At 49.5% G+C, this 20,766-nt stretch overlaps 6 protein-coding genes across 6 annotated transcripts; 2 read left to right on the forward strand and 4 right to left on the reverse strand.

Annotated features, from left to right (window-relative positions):
• Positions 1–277: 277 nt before the first annotated feature.
• N7533_010242 (threonine--tRNA ligase MST1) lies at positions 278–1,852 on the reverse strand (the record flags this gene model as incomplete). The annotated part of the gene is made up of 1 exon (XM_057106892.1): positions 278–1,852. The coding sequence occupies one exon, from the start codon at positions 1,850–1,852 to the stop codon at positions 278–280; it is 1,575 nt and encodes a 524-aa protein (XP_056956109.1).
• A 292-nt stretch (positions 1,853–2,144) lies between these two features.
• On the forward strand, positions 2,145–3,725 carry N7533_010243 (uncharacterized protein; the record flags this gene model as incomplete). The annotated part of the gene is made up of 1 exon (XM_057106893.1): positions 2,145–3,725. One exon carries the CDS (start codon positions 2,145–2,147, stop codon positions 3,723–3,725), a length of 1,581 nt encoding a protein of 526 aa, XP_056956110.1.
• Positions 3,726–7,379: 3,654 nt separating this feature from the next.
• On the reverse strand, positions 7,380–8,725 carry N7533_010244 (glycoside hydrolase family 16 protein; the record flags this gene model as incomplete). The annotated part of the gene is made up of 2 exons (XM_057106894.1): positions 7,380–8,294; positions 8,357–8,725. 2 exons carry the CDS (start codon positions 8,723–8,725, stop codon positions 7,380–7,382), a joined length of 1,284 nt encoding a protein of 427 aa, XP_056956111.1.
• Positions 8,726–13,381: 4,656 nt separating this feature from the next.
• On the reverse strand, positions 13,382–16,360 carry agdC (putative alpha-glucosidase; the record flags this gene model as incomplete). Its single annotated transcript, XM_057106895.1, has 6 exons — positions 13,382–14,448; positions 14,504–14,980; positions 15,038–15,106; positions 15,171–15,414; positions 15,481–16,091; positions 16,147–16,360. The coding sequence occupies 6 exons, from the start codon at positions 16,358–16,360 to the stop codon at positions 13,382–13,384; spliced, it is 2,682 nt and encodes an 893-aa protein (XP_056956112.1).
• A 582-nt stretch (positions 16,361–16,942) lies between these two features.
• Positions 16,943–18,170, reverse strand: N7533_010246 (NAD(P)-dependent alcohol dehydrogenase; the record flags this gene model as incomplete). Its single annotated transcript, XM_057106896.1, has 2 exons — positions 16,943–17,936; positions 18,004–18,170. The coding sequence occupies 2 exons, from the start codon at positions 18,168–18,170 to the stop codon at positions 16,943–16,945; spliced, it is 1,161 nt and encodes a 386-aa protein (XP_056956113.1).
• Positions 18,171–19,710: 1,540 nt separating this feature from the next.
• N7533_010247 (F1F0 ATP synthase subunit g) lies at positions 19,711–20,588 on the forward strand (the record flags this gene model as incomplete). The annotated part of the gene is made up of 3 exons (XM_057106897.1): positions 19,711–19,945; positions 20,196–20,280; positions 20,348–20,588. The coding sequence occupies 3 exons, from the start codon at positions 19,711–19,713 to the stop codon at positions 20,586–20,588; spliced, it is 561 nt and encodes a 186-aa protein (XP_056956114.1).
• Positions 20,589–20,766: the final 178 nt, after the last annotated feature.

Genomic DNA, 20,766 nt, shown 5'->3' on the forward strand with positions numbered 1-20,766 from the left:
AACGGTGATGGCATCTGGCAGTCCGCAGGCCCGACTTCGGAGTTCCTGGGGGAAGATGCCGAGGGTAACCGCGCCGAAGGGGAATCCTATGGGATGTCATGGTGGATTGAGTGGATTACTATGGAGAACTATTATATTCATACTGATTTTATACTGGACTACCCTTGGGTAGACAATTTGAACATAAAAAATGACCATTTTTGATCGCATTTTACAATTACATTCGGATATACATATACATAGTAGTACAGGTCAGCCACTGGTACCCCCATCACACTCACACAAAGTTCTTCTCAAGCTGTACCAATAGTGGATGTACCTCGTCCACTTTAAGTTTCACTGCTCGGGGATTCTGCAGCGCGTTCCCTCCTAATTGAGTGCGGATCACCGATTGGAATTGTTGAGCTTCCGGATCGGTCTTGCTTTGCATCTGCCCAGTGACATCAACAGTGACACCGTCGTCGGTGACATCGCGGGGTCCCACGATGAAGATCATATTATACTTCATCTGTTTGGCTCGCTGGATTTTCTTTCCCAGCGTCTGTGCACTGGTATCAACATCCATAAGGAATGTCGAATCAGCGGATGACAAGGGGCGTGGTGGTCCATCTGCTGCATCGTTCTGGAGCACACGGAACCCAGCGAACCTCGAAGCAGCCTCTTGTGCATGTTTCACGACAGCGTCATCCTGGTTCACAGTCAGGATGATGCCTTGTCGAGGTGATAGCCAGAATGGCCAGTGGCCACCGTGATGCTCAATGAGCAAGGCCAGAAAACGTTCGAGAGAGCCAAAGATTGCCCGGTGAACCAACACGGGCGTCGCAACCCCCGGTGTGGCTGGATTGTAGTCTGCCTCGCCCTCGGCAACCTGGTATTCCAACTCAAATCGCTGCGGCAGGTTCATGTCCAGCTGGATGGTCGATAGTTGATGGTACTTGCCAGCCTGATCCTGGAGTTGGATATCGATCTTCGGCCCGTAGAAAGCCCCGTCACCCTCATTTAATGCCCATTCCCGCCCCGTGCTATTTAATGCCTCGCGAAGCTGATTTTCTGCGTTGTCCCACATGTCCAGGGTTCCAATATAGTCCGTCTCGGGTCGAGTTGATAGTACCAGTCGATATGGGCCCAGTCCAAAGGTTGTCATGGCCATGTCGACAAATCCCAATGCCGACGCGATCTCCGATTTGATCTGCTGTGGACGACAAAAAATATGGCCATCATCTTGATGGAAGCGACGCACCCGAGTAAGTCCAGTGAGCGAGCCAGAAACTTCGTTTCGGTGTAACGGGCTGAAATCCGCATAGCGAACGGGTAGGTCCCGATAGGAATGATTCTGCGACTTGAATAGCAGGCAGTGGCCGGGGCAGTTCATCGGCTTCAGACCGTAGGATTCGTCTTCACCGATTTCGCCTTCCGTTTCACCACTTGCCCCACGACCAGTCACCTCGTACATGTCGTCTTTATAGTTTTGCCAGTGACCGGAGATCTCCCATAGGGAACGTTTGTAGATGGTCGGGGTGAGGACTTCGCGGAAGCCATACTGCATGTATTGGGCGCGGAGGAAGGAGATGAGCTTGTTGATAACGTGGGTTCCATTCGGTAGGAAGAGAGGTGAGCCGGGGCTATAAATGGACGAGGTAAACAGCTCCTGGCTCGTGCCTAGACTTCGGTGATCGTGAGTTGGGAGAGCAGCTTCAGGTTTACCATTGGCGGCATCAGCGCATGAACAACGCCGAATGGCCGTTGTGGACAGCCATTGTGATCGAAAAGCGACCGTGACAGGCTTTTGTAGGCGACTGTGAACAAATGGTCTGGCGCAAAGCTGCGGTCGAAGTCGAGTGACCAAGCGCATCGTTAATGACAGATGACCGAGGGGAGCTACCTGTTTGCTGCTGCTTGCCTCAGCCCATTTTTGCCGATCGACCTCCACTCCGCCCTTCCTCCACCGCTTTGCATCAACTTTATTGTAAGCGCCGTTGCACACACTCCCCTCCCTTCGGTCGCATCGAGTCCTGGTGATTTCCTGTTGCAAACATACCTGGTAAGGTGTTATTTCTTATTCCATATTCATTATCATCTACGACTTACGACATCACGAGGAGTAAGACCACTTCTTTTCTTTAAACGGATATGCTATCGACGTCATGTCAACAAACCCACCGCGTACCCCAGATCGCTCGGCCCTGGGTGAATCCTGGGTGATGGCCTCGACGGCCTCGATCAAGGAAGCAAGTTTACTTGAAAACGTACAAGAAAATGTACAAGAGAAACAAGCAGACCACGACAGACCAGAGCTAGCCAGTCCGACACCGACACCAAGATCTGTACCAAATAGCAACGTCAGGACACTCAACGAGGAACAAGACAAAGAGCTGAACAAGAAACAATACAAGGAATCGAAAATTAAACCAGGAGATAAACCATCGCAGTCTTCTGAATCACTGGCATCCTCATCCTCGTCGTGGATCAGCACATCGGGTCCAGAGCTCATTATGCCTTCCATCTACGAAGCACCCATCTCCGAGGCATCATGGGTGGCTCCAAAAATGCGATCTGCCACTGCTACTGCGGCTAAACAAGTCGTCGACAAAGGCACAGGAATGCGAAAGCGGCGCAAGATCACGACAAACCCCAACTCTGCTGGAAGCCAAGATGCAGGCTCGTCTACTTCAGCAGCAGAACAAAATATTAAGCGTGGGCCTCTGAAAATGTTCACCACCTCTCTCAACCAACGAACCACCCTTCGCAACATCATCAACACCATCCTCCTCGCCCTCATACTTCACATCCTTTTTCTCCCCGAAGTCACCTATCAAGCGCAAGGACTCTGCAGTATTCCGGGTATCAAAAGCCTATACCCTTCCAGCTGCATCCCACTCTACCCCAAACAACCCTCCCACAAACCCACCGACAACAACAAACCCATCACACCAGAAGAAACAATCTTCGCCGCCCAAACCCACCTACAATCAATCTTCACCAGCTCCCTCGCAACTCTCCTCCCGCTCGCACCCACCCTCAAGGAAAGCGAATCAAAGCTCCAATCCCTCCAATCTACCTTACAAACCACCTTCCCCTCCGCCAGAAACGCTCTCGCCCTCGAATTCCAAGGAGGCGACTCGGCCCTCCGCACCGCGGTGTGGGAATTCGACTCACTCCGTGCAGACCTCCGCTCTGCAATCGATTCCCTCCTCGCCTCACCCCCGACAAAAGAGTCGACGGGGACGTCTATCGCCCACGATACCAGGCTCGCGGCACAGCTTCGTCGTCGCGCGGAGTATCTTGATCGACTGCGTACGCAGATCCATGGCAAAGCCGATGCACTCGCTACGCGGTTCGGTACCCTAGATGACCATCTCACGGCGGTTGATGGGATTATCTCGCGCGAGAAGAGAAGGGCTTCGTTGGACACACTTATGGGTACTGGGGGTGAGAGTAATGAGCGGGATGGATTTAGGTCTGTTCTGAATTCATTGTCGAGGTATGCGTTTGGGACGAAGCTGTTTGTGGGGTCGGGATCGACAGGGTCAAAAGCATCAGCGGCAGCAGCAGCTGGCGAAGCAGAGGAAGAAGAAGGGGAAGATATGCCTGGGCCTGCTACGACCTTGGCAATGCTGAGATTAGCGGCGACACATCACGTCCCTGTTGCTGATGCGGTGGAGAAATTATCACGACAATTAAGGGACTTGCAACGTGCGAGGGGGGTCCACTTGGGCCCATTATGAGTAACCCTTGGTGATCGGCGATGATTTCGCATGATGGTTTGCCACCGAGCTCGAGAGATCGACAGTGGCCAGAACAGGACAGGGATCTAGATCTGGATCTGAACCAGGGTCGAACCCCCTGAGATAAGATGTGTAGTACAACAGAGTACGGGGTAAGGTAGGGATTGCTCCATCAGGGGGTGGCTGGCTGTACTACGTACATACAGTACATAACTGTGTTCCTCCTTACGGTGGACTGTTACATCACTTGTACTCCGTAAAGCTTGTGCAGTGGTGAGACCGAGGCAGAAGTACTTCAAGCTTGAATGCCTGACGATCCTGAGTCAGCAGGGAACATGTTGCATAGTAATTCAATGAGACCCAAATAAGACAGACTAATAATGTACGGAGTACAAAACCTAATGAATAACTACGATTTAATTTGGCCATGGATATTCATTATTCATTTACTCAATAATGGCACTACTGTTGAGATCGATACTCGCTGAACTAGTAATAAGTCTCGCGATCAATCTGTTTCTTACGAAGTGATCTATAAAATGACTCTATCAGCAACTCACTTTGCCTACTTTAGTATCCTATACCCCTATCAGTAAGACATGTATCGCTTCTTACAATAGATTACATATGGGGGCCAAGATAACTCGTCCGGCACTTTCACATCCGGAATAACTGTCAATTCTGGTTAACCCTCCACCACGAGGCTACAATAGAGGACCTCAGGCTTGTTCCAAATTCATGTATGCTGATTGGACCAGGGAGAGTGAGTTCCCCTCAGAATGCCAGATCGTGACTTTCTCGTCTATAATATAACTACTAGCCCTAGTACTTAACGTCACGGTAGCCTTCGCTTCCGCTAGCGTAGAGGCTTTGCGCATCATCAGCTGATCTGGAAAGCAAACACCCACTAATATTCCATGCTACCTAGGTATTTAAGACAATTCCCAGCCCCACAATTAGTCAAAGCTTAGCATTTGGTTCTCATTCTTTTACGTTTTGTATAGGTAGAGTAAGATGCGCTGCACTTCAGTTTCTTTGCTTCTGAGCTTAGCTCCAAATGTGATAGCAAAATCACCAATAGACTGGAATTCGTCGTTGCCTTTCCGTCCGGATAATATCACCGGACTTGCTTCCCTTTACGATTGGGTTGGATCGTACGTAGGGTGCAACACATTCTTAATCTCCAAATGCTGATCGTAAGAGTTCTAGATACTTCAATGCGACAACGGAAATCGAATTGACTCCTCTGATTGGAAATACTGTCAATGAGTCAGCATGTCCAAGCATGCGAGATAAGACATTCACAGCGTCTTTTCCATCCGTCCTCGTCATCACCGAGCGAGGACCGTACAATGTTGGCCACAATGCTGTAAACATGGGTCTCTCTCTTTGGAAACCCGGGTCAAACTTTTCCACTATTCCGGAAGAACCCCTTCTTGTTGGTGGTCCATCATTTGCGGGCGAGTTGACCTCAACACCGTAAACGCTCCCTTGTGTTCGTTTTCAAAGTAACGGGAGAATTTACTGAAGTTAGATAATAGATTCACGTACAGAGGATCAAACGACACCGTTTATACAGCTCTGACTGCTGAGGGGGCCCATATCTCTAACAATTTCAATTTGACCCTCTCAAAGACTTCTAAAGCTCCATATAATCTCACCGGAAGGATTATAGGATCCATCGCTGACTCTCTTACCTTTTATGCAAATATGAGCTCATGCAATACGAGCATCGAGAGCAGCCTGTTTTCTGTCGGTATTATCAGCGACCATTGGTGGGCTCCTCCGGGATGGAACTGGACGTATCCGTTCGTCAATCTAGAATTCGACAGCAAAACAGCAAATATCACCATGAATGGATATTTCTCTGCGATCTCTAGTATGTTATTAAATGCGACGGATGGATCGAGAGAGCTCGAATACGGGCCTCATCATGTTTACGGCAAGATGAGGTTATCTTTCAAAGGTGTTATTGACACCTACCATTCGGATATTTTGGTCAATAACAGCGCTGTGCCACAGTGGATCAGAACCGTTGGATTTGGTAACAATTCTTTGAATATGGGTTACGAAAGTGCAGCTTCTGCTATGTACAGTGTTACAGACAGGTGGACCTTTTTGCAGCTTCCTCTGTATATTACTTGGCTTTTGTCTTTGCTTTAACTTGAAAATAAACTTGCGCCTTTGAAACTATTGATCAGGGTCCGATGTATACTAGTAGTACCTAGGTACACCGACCATACGTTCTTCACGTAAGCATTTATCTCGAGGAGGTTATGGGAGGGCATAAATAGGGAGTTATTACCTTGGATCGCAAATGTCTTGACAGTTTCATCGTACTCGTAATTTAATTAACTAGGTTCGCTGCATTTACTCGCTCAGTCGGCGAACTATCTCAATCCGTATACCTCCTAAACGAAGCATACAGAGCCTATAAAAAGCTCAAAAATACACTACTCCCACGGCTCAACCCTATTCTAATGACACACTAACGTCCTACCCAGACAAAGAAACGGACAAGCAAGAATCATGTATTCTTCGCTTTTCTGCTCAATTCTTTTCTTAGAACCCACCAACCGGGCCACACCTCCGACACCCAACCACGGAACACAGCTAATGTACCCACCCCAGCCAATCGCACTACAAAGAGAATGAAATTCCAAGAATACTTTGGGTCGGCCGAAACGTCCACTTGAATGAATTGATTTCATCCGGTTTTCTTCCAGTGGTTTCCACAATTTTGTTGGAGTGGCCGGATGCCTAGCTTAGTGTGGAGAATGCGCAGAGTCCATGGTTGAAGGCATAGTTACGGAGAACGCCGTGGAGCTGAAAGAGAAATTTTAACAGAATCAGGCTGCAGAATTCAAATTAAATTCGAATTCGAATAGAGAGACAGAGTTAAAAATGACTTGAAAATTGACCGTTGGTTATCGTCCGAAAATTGGGGTCAGCGGTACCTTGAGGTAGATAGAGCCTGAGCCCTGAATCACCTGATACCTTGCTACTCCGTACATACGTCAATAATACATGAAGTATGGTATCGACAACCAGCGTGGGGCATGCATGTGAAACGCAAATAAAACGCATGATAAGTAAGTGCTTACTGCTTTAACTTCGTTATCACAGGATTATGCACATGCTGTACTCCGTTCCATCATGAATTTTGTACTTGTCAATTTGCTTTTTCGGCCTTGTTTACCGAGCCGTGCAGTGTGTAATGCAGATACGGGGTTGGATTGGGCGACTTGCATATGGGGCATCTGATGCGGCTGAGTGAGATCCTTGCGTCAGACATACTAAATTATGCAGCTTTTCGCGATGGTCGGCTGACCGATTTCTTACTGCTTACTCTCAATTTACTCTGCGCGGTTGGCGGGAGTCGAGCACGGCTGATTGTTTGTTCATAGGGTCCCGAAGGCTTCAATTAGGGGATCTAGTTGTAGGTACATAGATACAGGGGTAAAATCACTCGGCGCCAGTTCCGGTCTTCGCAAGGCTAAAGCAAAAAGACATCAAGGCATAACCGAAGAAAGATACATCACAGTAAGAAGAAAAAAAGAAAGCGCCATCATATCCAAGCTCGGTTCCAGCCCAGCGTGCTTCATCCGTGAGACGTGATTAATATTTGTGTTGCGTTGAGTTGCGTGAAGCTGTTTAAAGCTGGATAAAAGCAGAGAGCAGGGCCAGGAAGCCGAGAGAACCCATGCTGGCAGCCACGTTGGAGGCAGCGTTGAAGGTCGAGGTGGGGGTGGTAGCGCTGCCAGTGGCGGAGCCCGAGCCCGAGCCACTGCCAGAGTTGGAACCGGAGCCAGCAGTGCTGCTAGCACCACCAGAGCTAGAACCAGCGCCGGAGCTGCCAGCGGCAGAGGAGTTGCCAGCGGCAGAGGAGCCAGCGGCAGAGGAAGAGCTGGCGGTGGTAGAGCCGGCAGTGGTGGACTCAGCGGTGGTAGAGTCAGTCGAGGAAGACTTGGTAGCAGTGGTCAGGGTAGTGGCAGTGGTGGGAGCAGCACTGGTAGTGGTGGGAGCAGCACTGGTAGTGGTGGGAGCATCGCTAGTGGTAGCGGTGGTAGTGGCCTCGGTGGTGCTGAGCTCGGAGCTGGTAGTAGTGTCGCGAGTCTGAGATCCCGAAACAGCACCGCCCTCCTTGATGGAATCAGAGGAACCAGACTTGTCGGTGTAGGTGTACGACTGGGCGGGGTTGGCGTTGTGAACCTTGATGTCCTTGATGTACATGGAGAAGGGAGCAGCAGAGTAGTCGGTCTGACCACCGGCCCACTCAATCGTGCCCTTGCCGTTGGTGGGGTCACCACCAGCCCAGATACCGATGCGGATGTTCATGGGGGTCTGGGGGAAGCGAGAACCGCCCTGAGCATCGGCGTAGTTCAGAGTACGGACAGCAGCACCGTCAATGTACCAGGTAATGTGATCCTTTTGCCAGTCCACCTTGTAGGTGTGGAATTGACCCTGGGGGTTGGCCACACCAGGCCAAGTGTCACGGTCATAGGTCGAGGTATCGCCCTTACCGAAGTAGTTGGTCTCAATAGCACCAGTGTTACCACCAAGAGCCTCCTATAGAAGATATTAGATCGGATCAATTGAGTCATGGGGGAGGATATATCCAGTAAACTTACCCAGTCGACCTCATCAAGAGTATCGGACTCCAGGACAATGGAACTAACAATGCCTGTGCCGGGGGCAGCTTTCATGGTGACTTCAACGGAACCGTAGAACAAGTAAAAGTCGGACTGGATAGTAGGAGCATCACCCTGCTTGTTGATAGTGAAGACAGCACCGTCAGCACCGGTGTTGACCTTGCCGGCAGTGGTGGTCCACTTGTCAAGAGAGCCCTTGGTGAAGTCGAAGTCTTCATCGGACTGGGCCAAACCAGGATTGGCAGGGCATGTCTTCTCAATAGGGTTACACTTGGAGTAGGTCTGCGCAGAAGCCATAGGAGCGACTGCGGCGAAAGCCACAGCGGCGTACTTGAAGATGGAAGGCATGATAGGCAGTGTGCAGTATGCAATGAACCGTAAGCGAGAGTATAAAGTGCAGACCGAACAGAAGCAAATGCAGAATGCGAGAGAGGAATGAGGAGAGAAACAGCCAGTGTGGAGGGGGGGAGGTTGGGGGTTAATAAAGAAGCGCAGGAAGTGAGAGCCGCGGAATATGGGAAGGTGCTAAGCAGAGTCACCTTTTCGCAGTTCAGCCCTTAGTTGAGCATCATTTGGTACTAGCTGTGCCTCCAGTGCCTCCCGTATTCACTTTTTCTGGTAAAAGTGGAGCAATATTGACTGTCCCAGCCACCAAAGTGAATCATTGATTGGTGCTCGGCGAGGGAGTTACCCACTCAGGGATCAAGTGGACCTTCAGAGAGGCGTGGATGTAAAGTGGATTTAGTGGAGCCGCCTGATGAGCTGCTGGGGTAACCCTGACTGGTCAAATAGGCTGTTGCTAGTGAGACACGGATGATTTTGGTATCTGGGGGCCTGACGGAGTACGGAACAGGCGATGATAGTGGCACGCTAGCGGAGTCATACCGTAGATAGTATAGGTATACTAGTCCCATTTATAGATACTGCGCTTTCTCGTATACTTACGGAGTACGGATGACTCCGTGCCTACGGAGTATTCCTAGATACCATTAGAGAATATCGATGTTACATACAGATCACAAGTCTATTATTTATACAGAGTATGTACATAGTACGGAGTAGTATACATCAGCATCCCCTGAAACCACGATCGACAGATCATCCCAGCCGATCCTGTCACAGAAATATGTACTTCTTTGACCGGAGTATCCACGACCCGACTCTCCCGTGGGGCGCAACACGGCCCATCGTTCGCCAATGCAAGCGAGAGTCCCATTTAGTGGCTCCACTCGACCTCCACGGGGGCTTCGATCTAATCCTGTGACATTGCGCGATCACGGCGGTGGAGGATTCATATGTATTAGTACTCCGTACTCCATACATACATTACACTACTGTACAAAGTACCCATGCACATTACGCAACCCTCTATCAACCCGCGTAGTCTACAGTATACTCCGTACACACTGTACACTTCTAGGGTTACCCTTACCCGCTGATAATCCGAGTCATGAACAGACCCTGAAAATCAAATCAAATCAAATCAATGAAAACGAAAACGAAGATGGAATCATGGTTCGCCACCGTATTCCCGTACTCCGTACTCAATACCTCGCTTCTAATTGCCCTGTCTCTCGGCCCGAGCTAAATTAAGTGCCAGGTGCCTGAGCACCGCCATGTAACCCAGACATGTCTGACACTGTCTAACTTTTGTCTAACTCACAGTCTAAATCCGTCTCAGGAACCAGGAACAGGTGTATCATACCCCGTGCCACACAGCCAATAGATTATGCATACCCCGTAAAATCCTAAGGGTATCTGAGCTTTGCCAAGGGTTATCTCCTCCATCCACCGTACTTCGTCATTTGATTTATATTAATTGAGCCCCTTGCGGGCCGCACTGGGCATCCTTTGACGCAGGAACTGACTGGATACATCCAGTAAGACTAATCACTCAGTATGTATCCGTACTACTGTATACTGTAAACTTCTCCCAGGGCTTACGGGTCCGGGGGCAAGGGCGCTTTCGACTGGGGCGGGGGCGGGTTGGCTTGGGGCCGCTGAGTACCCTGATTGCTCACCCTTGATACTCCCGCTGGCCCACAACACTCTTTCTTTGTTTCATTTCCCCGATCATAAGCGCTTTGTTGTCTACGGTCGCTCCTAGAAGATAAAGCAAGATTATACCCTCATCGTACACGGCTAATTCTCTCTAGTGCTGACTTACTCGAATTTATCGCTTACTGACCATGATTCGCTGTGCCGTATGAAACGGAATTCCAGCCATACAGTCTCCGTAGTCATTTTCTCCTTCCACGTCTTAGTTTTAGAAGAGTCCTTGAATTTCTTTGATCGTGTTTCAAGAAATGAGCGAAAATCGAACCGATCATTTCGAGGAGATCACGACCGGCGATAGGAGTACACAAGCCGTTCCTATGTGTCCACATTCGAAGATCTTATTTCTGCACTTTGAATAAACGCCATAGACAACATCGCTAAATTCTAGCCCCGCATTGAGTTCCACCCTGCATTCAGCAAAATTATACTCGGCAGCTATACTGTACATTTTGTTCGTAAATTGGGTGAACACCAGCGGAGTTCAACGTAGAATAACAGTAGGGCCCCAAATATCAAAGCCTCAGTTATGAGGGCTCACCACATGAAAAGGTTAAGTCTCTTTCCAATCCAATACATTACCCATAAGGCCTTGGCAGCCTTATTTGCCCCGTATGGATAGCCCATAATATTGTTCCCCGCGATAGCCAACACCCAGTCCGAATAGAGAGCCCCAAATATCACCATAAATGGTACGAAAGCGAACCAGAAAAGAATGTTGAAAATAAAATCATCAGGGTCGCTGACACGCAGCTTATTATACAGAAAGAACGCCGCTATGTACCAGGCAATACCAGCAACTCCGAATGCACCAGTGATAATTTGCATTTTTGAGCCAAAGTTCGACTCCGCCAAAGAGATAGATCCTATAGTACCGGCCATCGCTCCAGGGATATAGAGAAATAGCCACCATTCGTGAGGATAGATGCAAATGACGCCGGATGTGAGTGCAAGAGAGAATTTCATTGCTGCCAATGTCTCGAACTGCCTAAGAATGACAGAGATTTCATCAGCATTGTGCTATGCAACTTGTGTTTGAAATGGAAAAGATCAATCTCACCAAGCGTGGCTACACCTCGCCATAGTGTAAAAGGAAGAAATGGACGTTATTATCAATTGTATGGTCGAAAGCGTAATGTTCCATGTTGACGGTGATTTAATATTAGAAAGGCGATTCCATGGATTTAATGGCCTCTTTTTGCAACACATGACGATTGTGGCATAATAAGTCATTATATGAGAGACAAATCCGAAGACCCCATATAGCAGAGAATAGCATTGGATCTCCTTGTCGTATGGATTTTCATCGCTAGTAGAGGTGCTATTGCTCTCTGCGGTCACAGTGCATGTAAAGAATATAAGAATGATCAGGGCGAGAGAATGCGACGTGAATGGTCCCATAGCTAATGGTTGCTGGTGGTTTTGCTTGGATGATAAAGCTGAGACTGTAATCTTCGCTGGGACATATCCTCCATATTATAGTACTATATATACCTACCCAGATAGGTACTACTATTTTCTCTGACAATGTTGAGTGTGACATTGCAGAAGAGGATATACGCCTGGGCATGCCACCTTCATGTTCTTGTTGCCGCTTACTGTTGAATCCGGTAATTGAAATGCAAAGCGGACTTGAGGCACATTTGCTAAATTAGATCTACGGATTGTTGTCATGCATAACAATGGCCCTATGCATAGTTTGAGACGCGATAATATCCAATAATTACCACTCAGCTACCCTATAGATAGTAATGGTGGTGATGCTACAAAATCGATGATTCGACTGTTATAAGCGCTGTAGCTGTAGCCCGTTGGATTAAGGTAGCCATCACTAAACGCACGTTTCATGATAAGCCTCCGAAGTTCGACTACCTAGGTATAGGTCACAGGAACACTGAAAGCCTTAGGCTGGATCGCAATTGATTTAGGGGCTAAACAACCCATGGTTACTTCCATTGGACGGTTGGTACTCTACCCGGCCAATCTTTGGACTTATCCGACACTAGTCATGCAAAATGCGGCCAATAGACATAGAGACTTAGTAGAAACCGCGCACTCCGCGCGTGTTAGAAGTGTTAGAACCCACTATGAAACATCGACCCCACTATGCGGCTCATGGACTGTTGTTCAAGAACGCCATCAAGTACTTATTCTTGGAGACGGCGTCCCGGCGCGAGCAGAGAAGAAAAGATTCGCTTGTCGAGCATCATCTGTACCTCAAATCTGCATTGTATACATGCCACCAGCTGTTCAAAATTGCACGTCCTTGGCGGGTTCAGTATTATGTCCTGAGGCTCACGAGGTCTTTCAGCTCGAGGTGTATTCCCACATTGAAGCGTGCTGATCCCTGCATTCCACAACTGGCAAGAAAGTATGATGTGTTCAATCGGCATTGCTTTTGAAGACACAAGATGTTCAGCTGAGATGCAGATTATTACTGTCTATTACAATAATTAGTATCATACAGAAACAAGGGTAGGTGTGGGGATTAGTAACTCACTACTTTTGAATACTTTGACTCACTTCTTTCTACTCCCGTACTCCAAAAACTTGAACCAGTGTCTCGTAAATGATAGATGTCTTAGTGCTTTTTTTTGCTCCCACTAACCAGCCTCGGTAAGACTCGTCTAAGACATTGTATTACTGTAAAACTCGGCTACTACGATCTAATTTTTACACGTCTTCAACATCGTTAAATTCGAGATATAGTGGCTGATAAATCACCTGAATTGAACGAGTAATAGGAAATTTTTTCACGAAATCGCAAGGATCGAGAAATATCGCTATTAATATGGGACTTTCAATTTTGACACGTCCTCACCATCGCTAAATCCGAGATATCGCTGAATCCGTGATCGCTATATCCGAATTTTACAGTAGTTGGCCTCTCGTAGGCGATCTCCTCCTGCACTCGCACTGTATCCCGTGGTGTGAGAACGAGTGTGAGCGCTAAATCTCCACCACAACAGGCCCATTCAACTCAATCGTGACCTTCTTGGTCACACTCCCCTTCTCTTCATCAAACAGAACAGCTCCGTCCGTCTGATTCGCGGCAGCACTGCGGTTCGACAGCCCGTTCTGCCCCAACACCGTAACAGACTCAATCACAACCCCAGCCTGATACCCGAACTGACCCCGAATACTCAACTTGTCCTTGACAAACTCAAATTGCACCAGCGAGGTACCGTTCGGCACCAGCGTCTCCCCATCATCAAGATACAACTCGCCACGTGCATATCCGATCGGGTTTGGCGCAACGAGGATCTCAAACCCACGCCGCCTCAACTCGGTGGTCGTCATGGCACTCTTACTCCGCAACGGAATAATGCTGCCCCCACGAATGTGAATCGGGATATCCGTGACCGAAACAGACTCCAGCTCAACATTCTCCTTCATCCCCTGCACAATCTTCCCCGTAAACCAGTCATAGAACCGATCGTCGGGAAAATACGCCTCAACACTCGTCGCACCAGCCTCAACAACCGGCGAAACAAGAATCGCATCCCCATAAAAGAACTGCGCCTCATTGCCAAACGTCCTCGCATCACCAGGATACAAATAAAACAACGGCTGAAGAAACGGCTCACCAGTCTCACTCTGCCGATGAAACGCCGTATAAAGATAATCCAGCAACCGATACCGAATATCAATAATCTTCCTCGCCGCCTCCGCCACAACAGGCCACCGATAGAACTCCTGCGGAATAGAATCAATGCTATTATGATTGCGGAAAAACGGGTAAAAGCCGCCGAGCATGGCCCACCGCGCGCAGAGCTCTTCGGTCGTGTTGCCGCCGAATCCACACACGTCCGAGCCTATCATTGGAATCTGGAAGATCGAGGCGAAGGCGAGCATTTGCGCGATTGATCGTCGGTATTTATCCCATTGGCTTAGATTATCGCCTAGCCAGTGTCCGACGTGTTTGCCTGCGCCAGCGAATGTGCTGCGTGTTATGACTAGGGGTCGTTTGAAGGGGCGGAGATTTTCCATTGCTTCGCGTGAGGCGGAACTCATCACTGGATTACTGTTAGCTGTGTGATGACTTGGTCTGTTTGGGGGGGGGGGACGTACTCGTTCCGTAGAGATTGTGAGTATCATACTCTGCGTAGCCTCTTTCGCCCGTGTGTATGATATCGGTATCAATGGTCTTGTTGCTGATTGAGCCGGCTCCGTTGGCGATCTTGTATGGAGGGTCAATGAGGTTTCGGCCTGGCAGACCGGCCTTACTGCGCTTGGAAGTATCGCGACGCTTGTCGCTTCGCTTGGACGTCTTGGGCGGCTGGAAGTCTTGTGGGAAGCCGGGGATAGGACGGGGCGGCGAACGCACAGCTGGGGGTGTCGGGGGGAGATTGTTGTCTTTGGCGTATTGCTCTGGGTCCTTGCAGGGCCAGGGGCAGAAGTTGGAGGCTTCGTTCATGTCGATCCATAGGCCGTCGATGTCGATGCCGTCTTGTGCGCTGAAGAAGCGGCGGAACTCTCCGTTCCAGAAACCTGATATTCCTGGGCTGAACCAGTCAGGGTAAACTGTGAGGCCGGGCCAGACGGCGCCTGTATCGATGACTTAATTAGATACATCGGTTGATGTTGGCTGTATCAAGCACTTACCGTTGTATAGTTCGCCATCGCGTTGAAGGAAAGCCTCCGCTTGTACTCCTCGTTGGAAGGCCTCGTTGTCTGTGATAGGTTAGACATGCTTAATATGATATACCATCATTGGTGGTCCAATCTTAAGACATACCACTATCACTGATAGCAGGGTCCACCATCATGATATAGTGCTGATGGTGCTGGTGGAGATGATGCACCAACTCCCGCACCTTACCCAGTGGGAAGCGCTCGGGGTCCAGGGTGAAAACACGACGCCTGTCCATATAGTCGATATCTGTCCACATGGTCTCCAGAGGGATATGAGCATGGCTATAGTTGTAAACGGCCTCGGCGACTTCGTAGATATCTTGGTATCCATATCGGCAATTGTGGAACTAAATCGTAGAGTCAGTATAAAATGGAAAGCACGGAAACATTATCGATTTTGCGGAGTTACATACACCAAAGGACCAGTAGCTCTGCATCGCAGGCAGTCCCACGACGCCCGCGTATTGCTTGCTCACATCCTTCGGCGTCGGACCAGCCATGAAGTAGAAGTCAAACACACCACCCAGCGTGTTGTACTCCAGATACTGGCGTCCGTCGTCCATCTGGTCGATCTTGATATCCATTCCGTTGGAATTCAAGAAGAAAACGCCATGAGTGCCTGAGTCACCTCGGTGATCCACGTAGACCGGGTGGTTTCCGTACAGATTTTCGAGCTCTGGAAGCCCATACGAATCTCGACTCCATAGTGTGCGAGTATAGTTCTTTGTCGGTAGCTGCAGCGAGTCAATGTGTTCTCCGAGTCCGTAGAGATGCGGGTTCTCGGGTAGCCAGGTGCGTAAATTCAGGTACTGAGATTGGAAGATAAGGTTCGTATCCGAAGTATCGAAGAGGACGTCGTCGCCACGCAGAACTCTGAACGAGAACGGTTCGGGTTCGAAGTCAAATCGAAGGTTGGAATTCTCATGCTGATTGTCGTGACGGTGGGGAGGGCGAAAAATAATTGTCTTGGGAACTTGGTAGACTTCCTCGTCCGCATCGTAGATCATAACGTGGAGCCGATCATCTAGGATACATCAATTGAGGTGAGTCCACGCTGAATATTTGTGAAGTACACTGACCTGTTTGGTACTCCACCAGAAGCTTGAGGTTTTCCAGGTCGGTACCGTACGAGTCGCAATGATCCCCGGCTAGGGTGAGGTCAGCCTCCAGAGAAGCACCACGCTGATTCACATTGGTAGCCTTGTATCCAGGACAGTCCATATTCGAAGATCGAGGTTGCAGTGGAACCATAGCTCCCACGAGGGAAGCCAGAAAGAGGACACCACCCCGCATATTGTGAAGTCAACTGGGAGCACAATAGATTGGTAACGTGGGAAGAATCAAAGGGATTGAGAAGTTGGGTTGTGCAGCTTTATGTATAAAGCAGTGCCGGCCTGACTATAAATCGGTGCAACTTGAGTAAGGAAGGAGAGTGGGGAAAGGTGAAAGATAATGACCGATGAATCCGTGATTGGTGAGAGATGCCTGGGATATGCCGGGTAGTGCTTTACAAGGATATTGTCTACGAACAAACACATCAAGTTGGCTGATCTGATTTTCAGGGCCAATTGCATACCTAGTGCAGTGTGCATAACACTAGCCCATACTAGTATCTAGCTATATTACTACATGTAGCATCGACGCGGGTCCTCCGAGTCGTCCGCAAGGTCCTTGCTATACCTACTTCTAGTATATAGGCATGAAAGTCCCTAAACATTCAGTGACTTTTCGCTAGCTGCTACTAGCATTTTACTTTGGAAACTTGAACTTTTGAACAAAGGAAATTCATTTCATGCTCTATGGCCCAAGCATCTCTAAACATCAATCATAAATCAACAGCCCCGACACCGGGTATAAAACAAATTGAAGCCATGCTTAGATCTTCTGACCAGCGGAAGCAGCCTTGACATCCTCCTCCGAGCTCATAATCTGCACCTTGATCGCGCCAGTCTTAGGGTTCGCCGCCGTCTCAAACGCCTTGAGCGCATCCTCTAACGCGAAGCGGTGGGTAACCAGGCTGCGCAGATCAATCACACCGTTTTGCACGAGGCGAATGGCGCGGGGCCAGGTGTTGGAGTAGCGGTACTGGTACTGAAGGTCGATTTCCTGGGTGCTTAGACGCATGAAGGGGATGTTCATCTCGTTCTTGCCGACGCCGATGATAAACACCTTGCCGCCGAACTTCATGCTCCAGATAGCGGAGTTGACACTGCTCTCCACACCGGTGCACTCCAGGCACAGCTTAGGTCGCAGGGCACCTACCTCGGAGCCCTTGCCGTCGTTGAAGGCATTGATAATGCCGGCTGCTTGTTGCTCGGCATCCAGACCGGGTTGCACCTTGTAGGTGCGCACCTCGGGTGCAATGGTCTTGGCGAAGGCCAGACGGCCCTCGTCGATATCGGTGATGACAATGGGGCAAGCGCCAGCGGCGCGAGCACTGAGCAGACTGATCAGACCGATGGGACCGGCACCGGTGATGAGGAGGGGGTCGCCGAGGCGCAGCCCGCTGCGCTCGACGGCCGCCAGAGTCACACTGAGGGGTTCCAGGAGGGCACCATCCTCGTAGCTCATGTCACCAATCTTGTGGCACCAGACGGAAGGGTGGTTAACATATCGGCGAAGCAGGCCGTCGACGGGAGGAGTGGAGAGGAAGGCGACATTCTCGCAACCGTTGTAGCGGCCAGTCAGGCAGGGCTCGCAGGCGTTACAGATAACGTTGGGTTCAATGGCGACGCGGTCGCCGAGTTTGAGGTGGGTGACGTCGGGAGCGACCGCGACAATTTGACCGGCAGATTCGTGACCGAGGACGTGGTCTCCAGTAACGATCATGGGGCCAATGCAACCAGCGTGCCAAAAGTGAACGTCGGAGCTGTTGTTGCGGTCAGGTAAGGAGATTGCAATCAATGGCTAGGAATGATGTATGGTTCATGACTTACCCGCAAATACCAGTGCTGCGCACCTCGATTGTGACCTCACCGGGCTTCAGGCCCTTTCCACTCTGCACATCCTCAACCTTGGGTGTCGTCTCGGCGATCCAGAGGTCGTGGTTGGGGTTGGTGTAAACACCAATGTTAGTCTTGGTCACGGTGGTTGCGGAAGACATGGTGAAAGGGTGATATGAAGGAATTAGGGGGAGATGAGAGGATGTACAAAAGCAGCAGCAAGGGCGCTTTAATACTCAAATGTCCAACAGTGCGCGTGGCAGAAATGCGACCCCCATGTCATTCCCCCCCCCATAGATGGACCAAGCATGGAGTAAAAAAGTGGAGTGGAGGGGCATTCGATTTAACCGCGCGGGGCCAACTTGCCGTGAGTCAGCCTAACCGGGCATCCTCCTCCGCTAGAACTGTGGCGATCGGTTAATTATTTTCAGGTAGTACAGTATTACAGATGTCTACTTGTATCTCCTAGTTTCTATATTCTATATTCTATGTATACTGGGATCAATATTCCCAGTTGTTCTTATCATATCTAAACTACTAGTAACCACTAACTACTATATACTATACCTAGTGCTAACTATACTACTGTACTATGGCCAAAAAGGTAATTCTCCGGTGGCCAACCTGGGAATACTTTTGTCCGTTTGATGGACTTAACCCTCCTTCAACTCCGCTTGTGTGTCACCCCTGGTTTGTCCCGTTTGCACAGGGTGACTCCCCTCCGCATTTGTCCATTTAACCAGAGTGGGACCAGCCAGCCAGCCCCCGGAGAAAATCCGTGACCTGCTGACCTGATTCTAGAAGCTAAACGATCGAAGATACCAGGTTAAATTATAATACTAGCACTTAGTACGGACTACATGGCTTACCGATGGTGGCCGACTATGCCGGTCTCCCTGCCGAAAGTGCCGATCTGTGCGTACCACAGAGTAGAATTGACCGGGCAATTAGGTTAATTTGGCCAAATTTATGATCATACTAGTTAGTGTCTCAGTAAAGTTAATTCAACCCGTGCTACTAGTTAGAGTACGAGTACAACTTGAACCTTCAGGTTGGAGATTCATTGACCGTGCCCAGGTGATTCGGACTCGACCTGAGATTCAATTTGATAGATGGTGGTGTTATATATTGCAGAGTAACACCGCCTCTTGACCAAAGTATATATTACCAGTGCTTCAACCTTGGAAGTGAGTTACTTCTAGTATACTTGTAATCTCAATATTGGAACATAAGGATTGGCACATTATAATAGAGTATCTCAACATACTCTCCAAGTTACACGGTTCAGCCGGTCTGATCTTGAAAGTGGACAGACTAGAAATAGGCGGCGGCTCGATTACTACTATGCACATGATAGTACTGTGAAAGTACTGTGACCTCACTGACCCATGCAGACTTAGTACATTGGAAGTTGCTTCCAGTCAGTCCAGCATACTTTACTCCATCAGAGCCAGTACTCTAAAAGAATAAACAATATAATTCTTAGCACATTTTTTCAATCGTCCTAGTGTGAGGTGTGCTGCACACTGTTTACTCACGTGACCACCTTTCCTGAACCTCCCGAGTCCGCAGATTCTGGTCCCGTCGTTGCGACAGACCAAACCCGCCAATTGGACCTCCTCCTCTTCCCACCAGCGAATATCCTGGGTGATCTGTGATCGACTTCTCGTCTCCGCTCCTTCTCCTCTCGCAGTCCCCAAGATGCCCGCTGCCACTCGCGCCGTCCTGCGGCAATCGCAGTTCCTGACCCGTCGGACCGTGGTCAGACACTCTTCCACCACTTCCGAGGCCGCCAACAAGGCCGGCCAGGCTGCTTCCAAGGCTACTGATGGCCTCTCAAAGGCCACTGCTGCCGCTGGACCTGTCATCTCCAATGCTGCCTCCGCCCTCCGCAAGGTTGGCGGCCCTGTCGGCAAGGTCGTCTCTTTCGTCGACTGTAAGAAACTCTCATACCAACACCGATCTCCTTCGAATGGAAAAGCCTGGGAATGTCATCAAGGATGCTATGAAGTATAGGAGGTGCCAATTGATATATCGGTGAAGACTGGCACTGTTCAGTGTTGGCCGATAACTTCATTCATAGGCGGATACTTCCGGTTCTCCTTGTTGACATCCCGAGCATGGACTTTTTACCTTCCGTTTATTTTCTGCTTTCCATAGCATCGCTAACTGATCACTCTTTACAGCCATGATCCCCCCTACCCTCTACTACTCCCGTGTCGGTCTTGAGCTCGGCAAGCTGGTTTTCCGTGGCCAGAACATGACTCCTCCGTAAGTTGCCCTGCGCTACACCATACCACATCACCTCTGTCCGACCCCATCTAACTCCATCTGTTAGCAACGTCGCCACCTTCCAGTCCTACTTCCAGCCCCTGATCAACGCCGCCAAGAACCCCGCCGCCATCAAGAGCCTGCCCTCCCCCCAGAACTTCCTGGCCCGCGTCCGCAACGCCAGCCCCAAGGAGATGGCCCTCGCCGGTGTCACCGCCGCTGAGGTCATCGGTTTCTTCACTGTTGGCGAGATCATCGGTCGCTTCAACCTTGTCGGTTACCGGGGCGAGCCTGAACACCACCACTAGATGTGGAACTCGTCCTTTCTTTTCGCACAACCACCTTTTCCTATGTTTCCCTTTTTCGCGTTTGTACTCTGTATGATAGACGATGGAAAATAAACTGTTGTCTGAGATAGAAATCGTTTGCAACTTTTGTTCCATTTCACAACCAAGCGTAGTTACACAATTTCCTTAGTAGATGTCT

This window comes from Penicillium manginii (genome assembly GCF_028828005.1).
Source record: "Penicillium manginii strain IBT 31320 chromosome Unknown utg000007l:1.0-2284322.0:1.0-2285126.0, whole genome shotgun sequence".
Taxonomy (NCBI): Eukaryota; Fungi; Ascomycota; class Eurotiomycetes; order Eurotiales; family Aspergillaceae; genus Penicillium; species Penicillium manginii.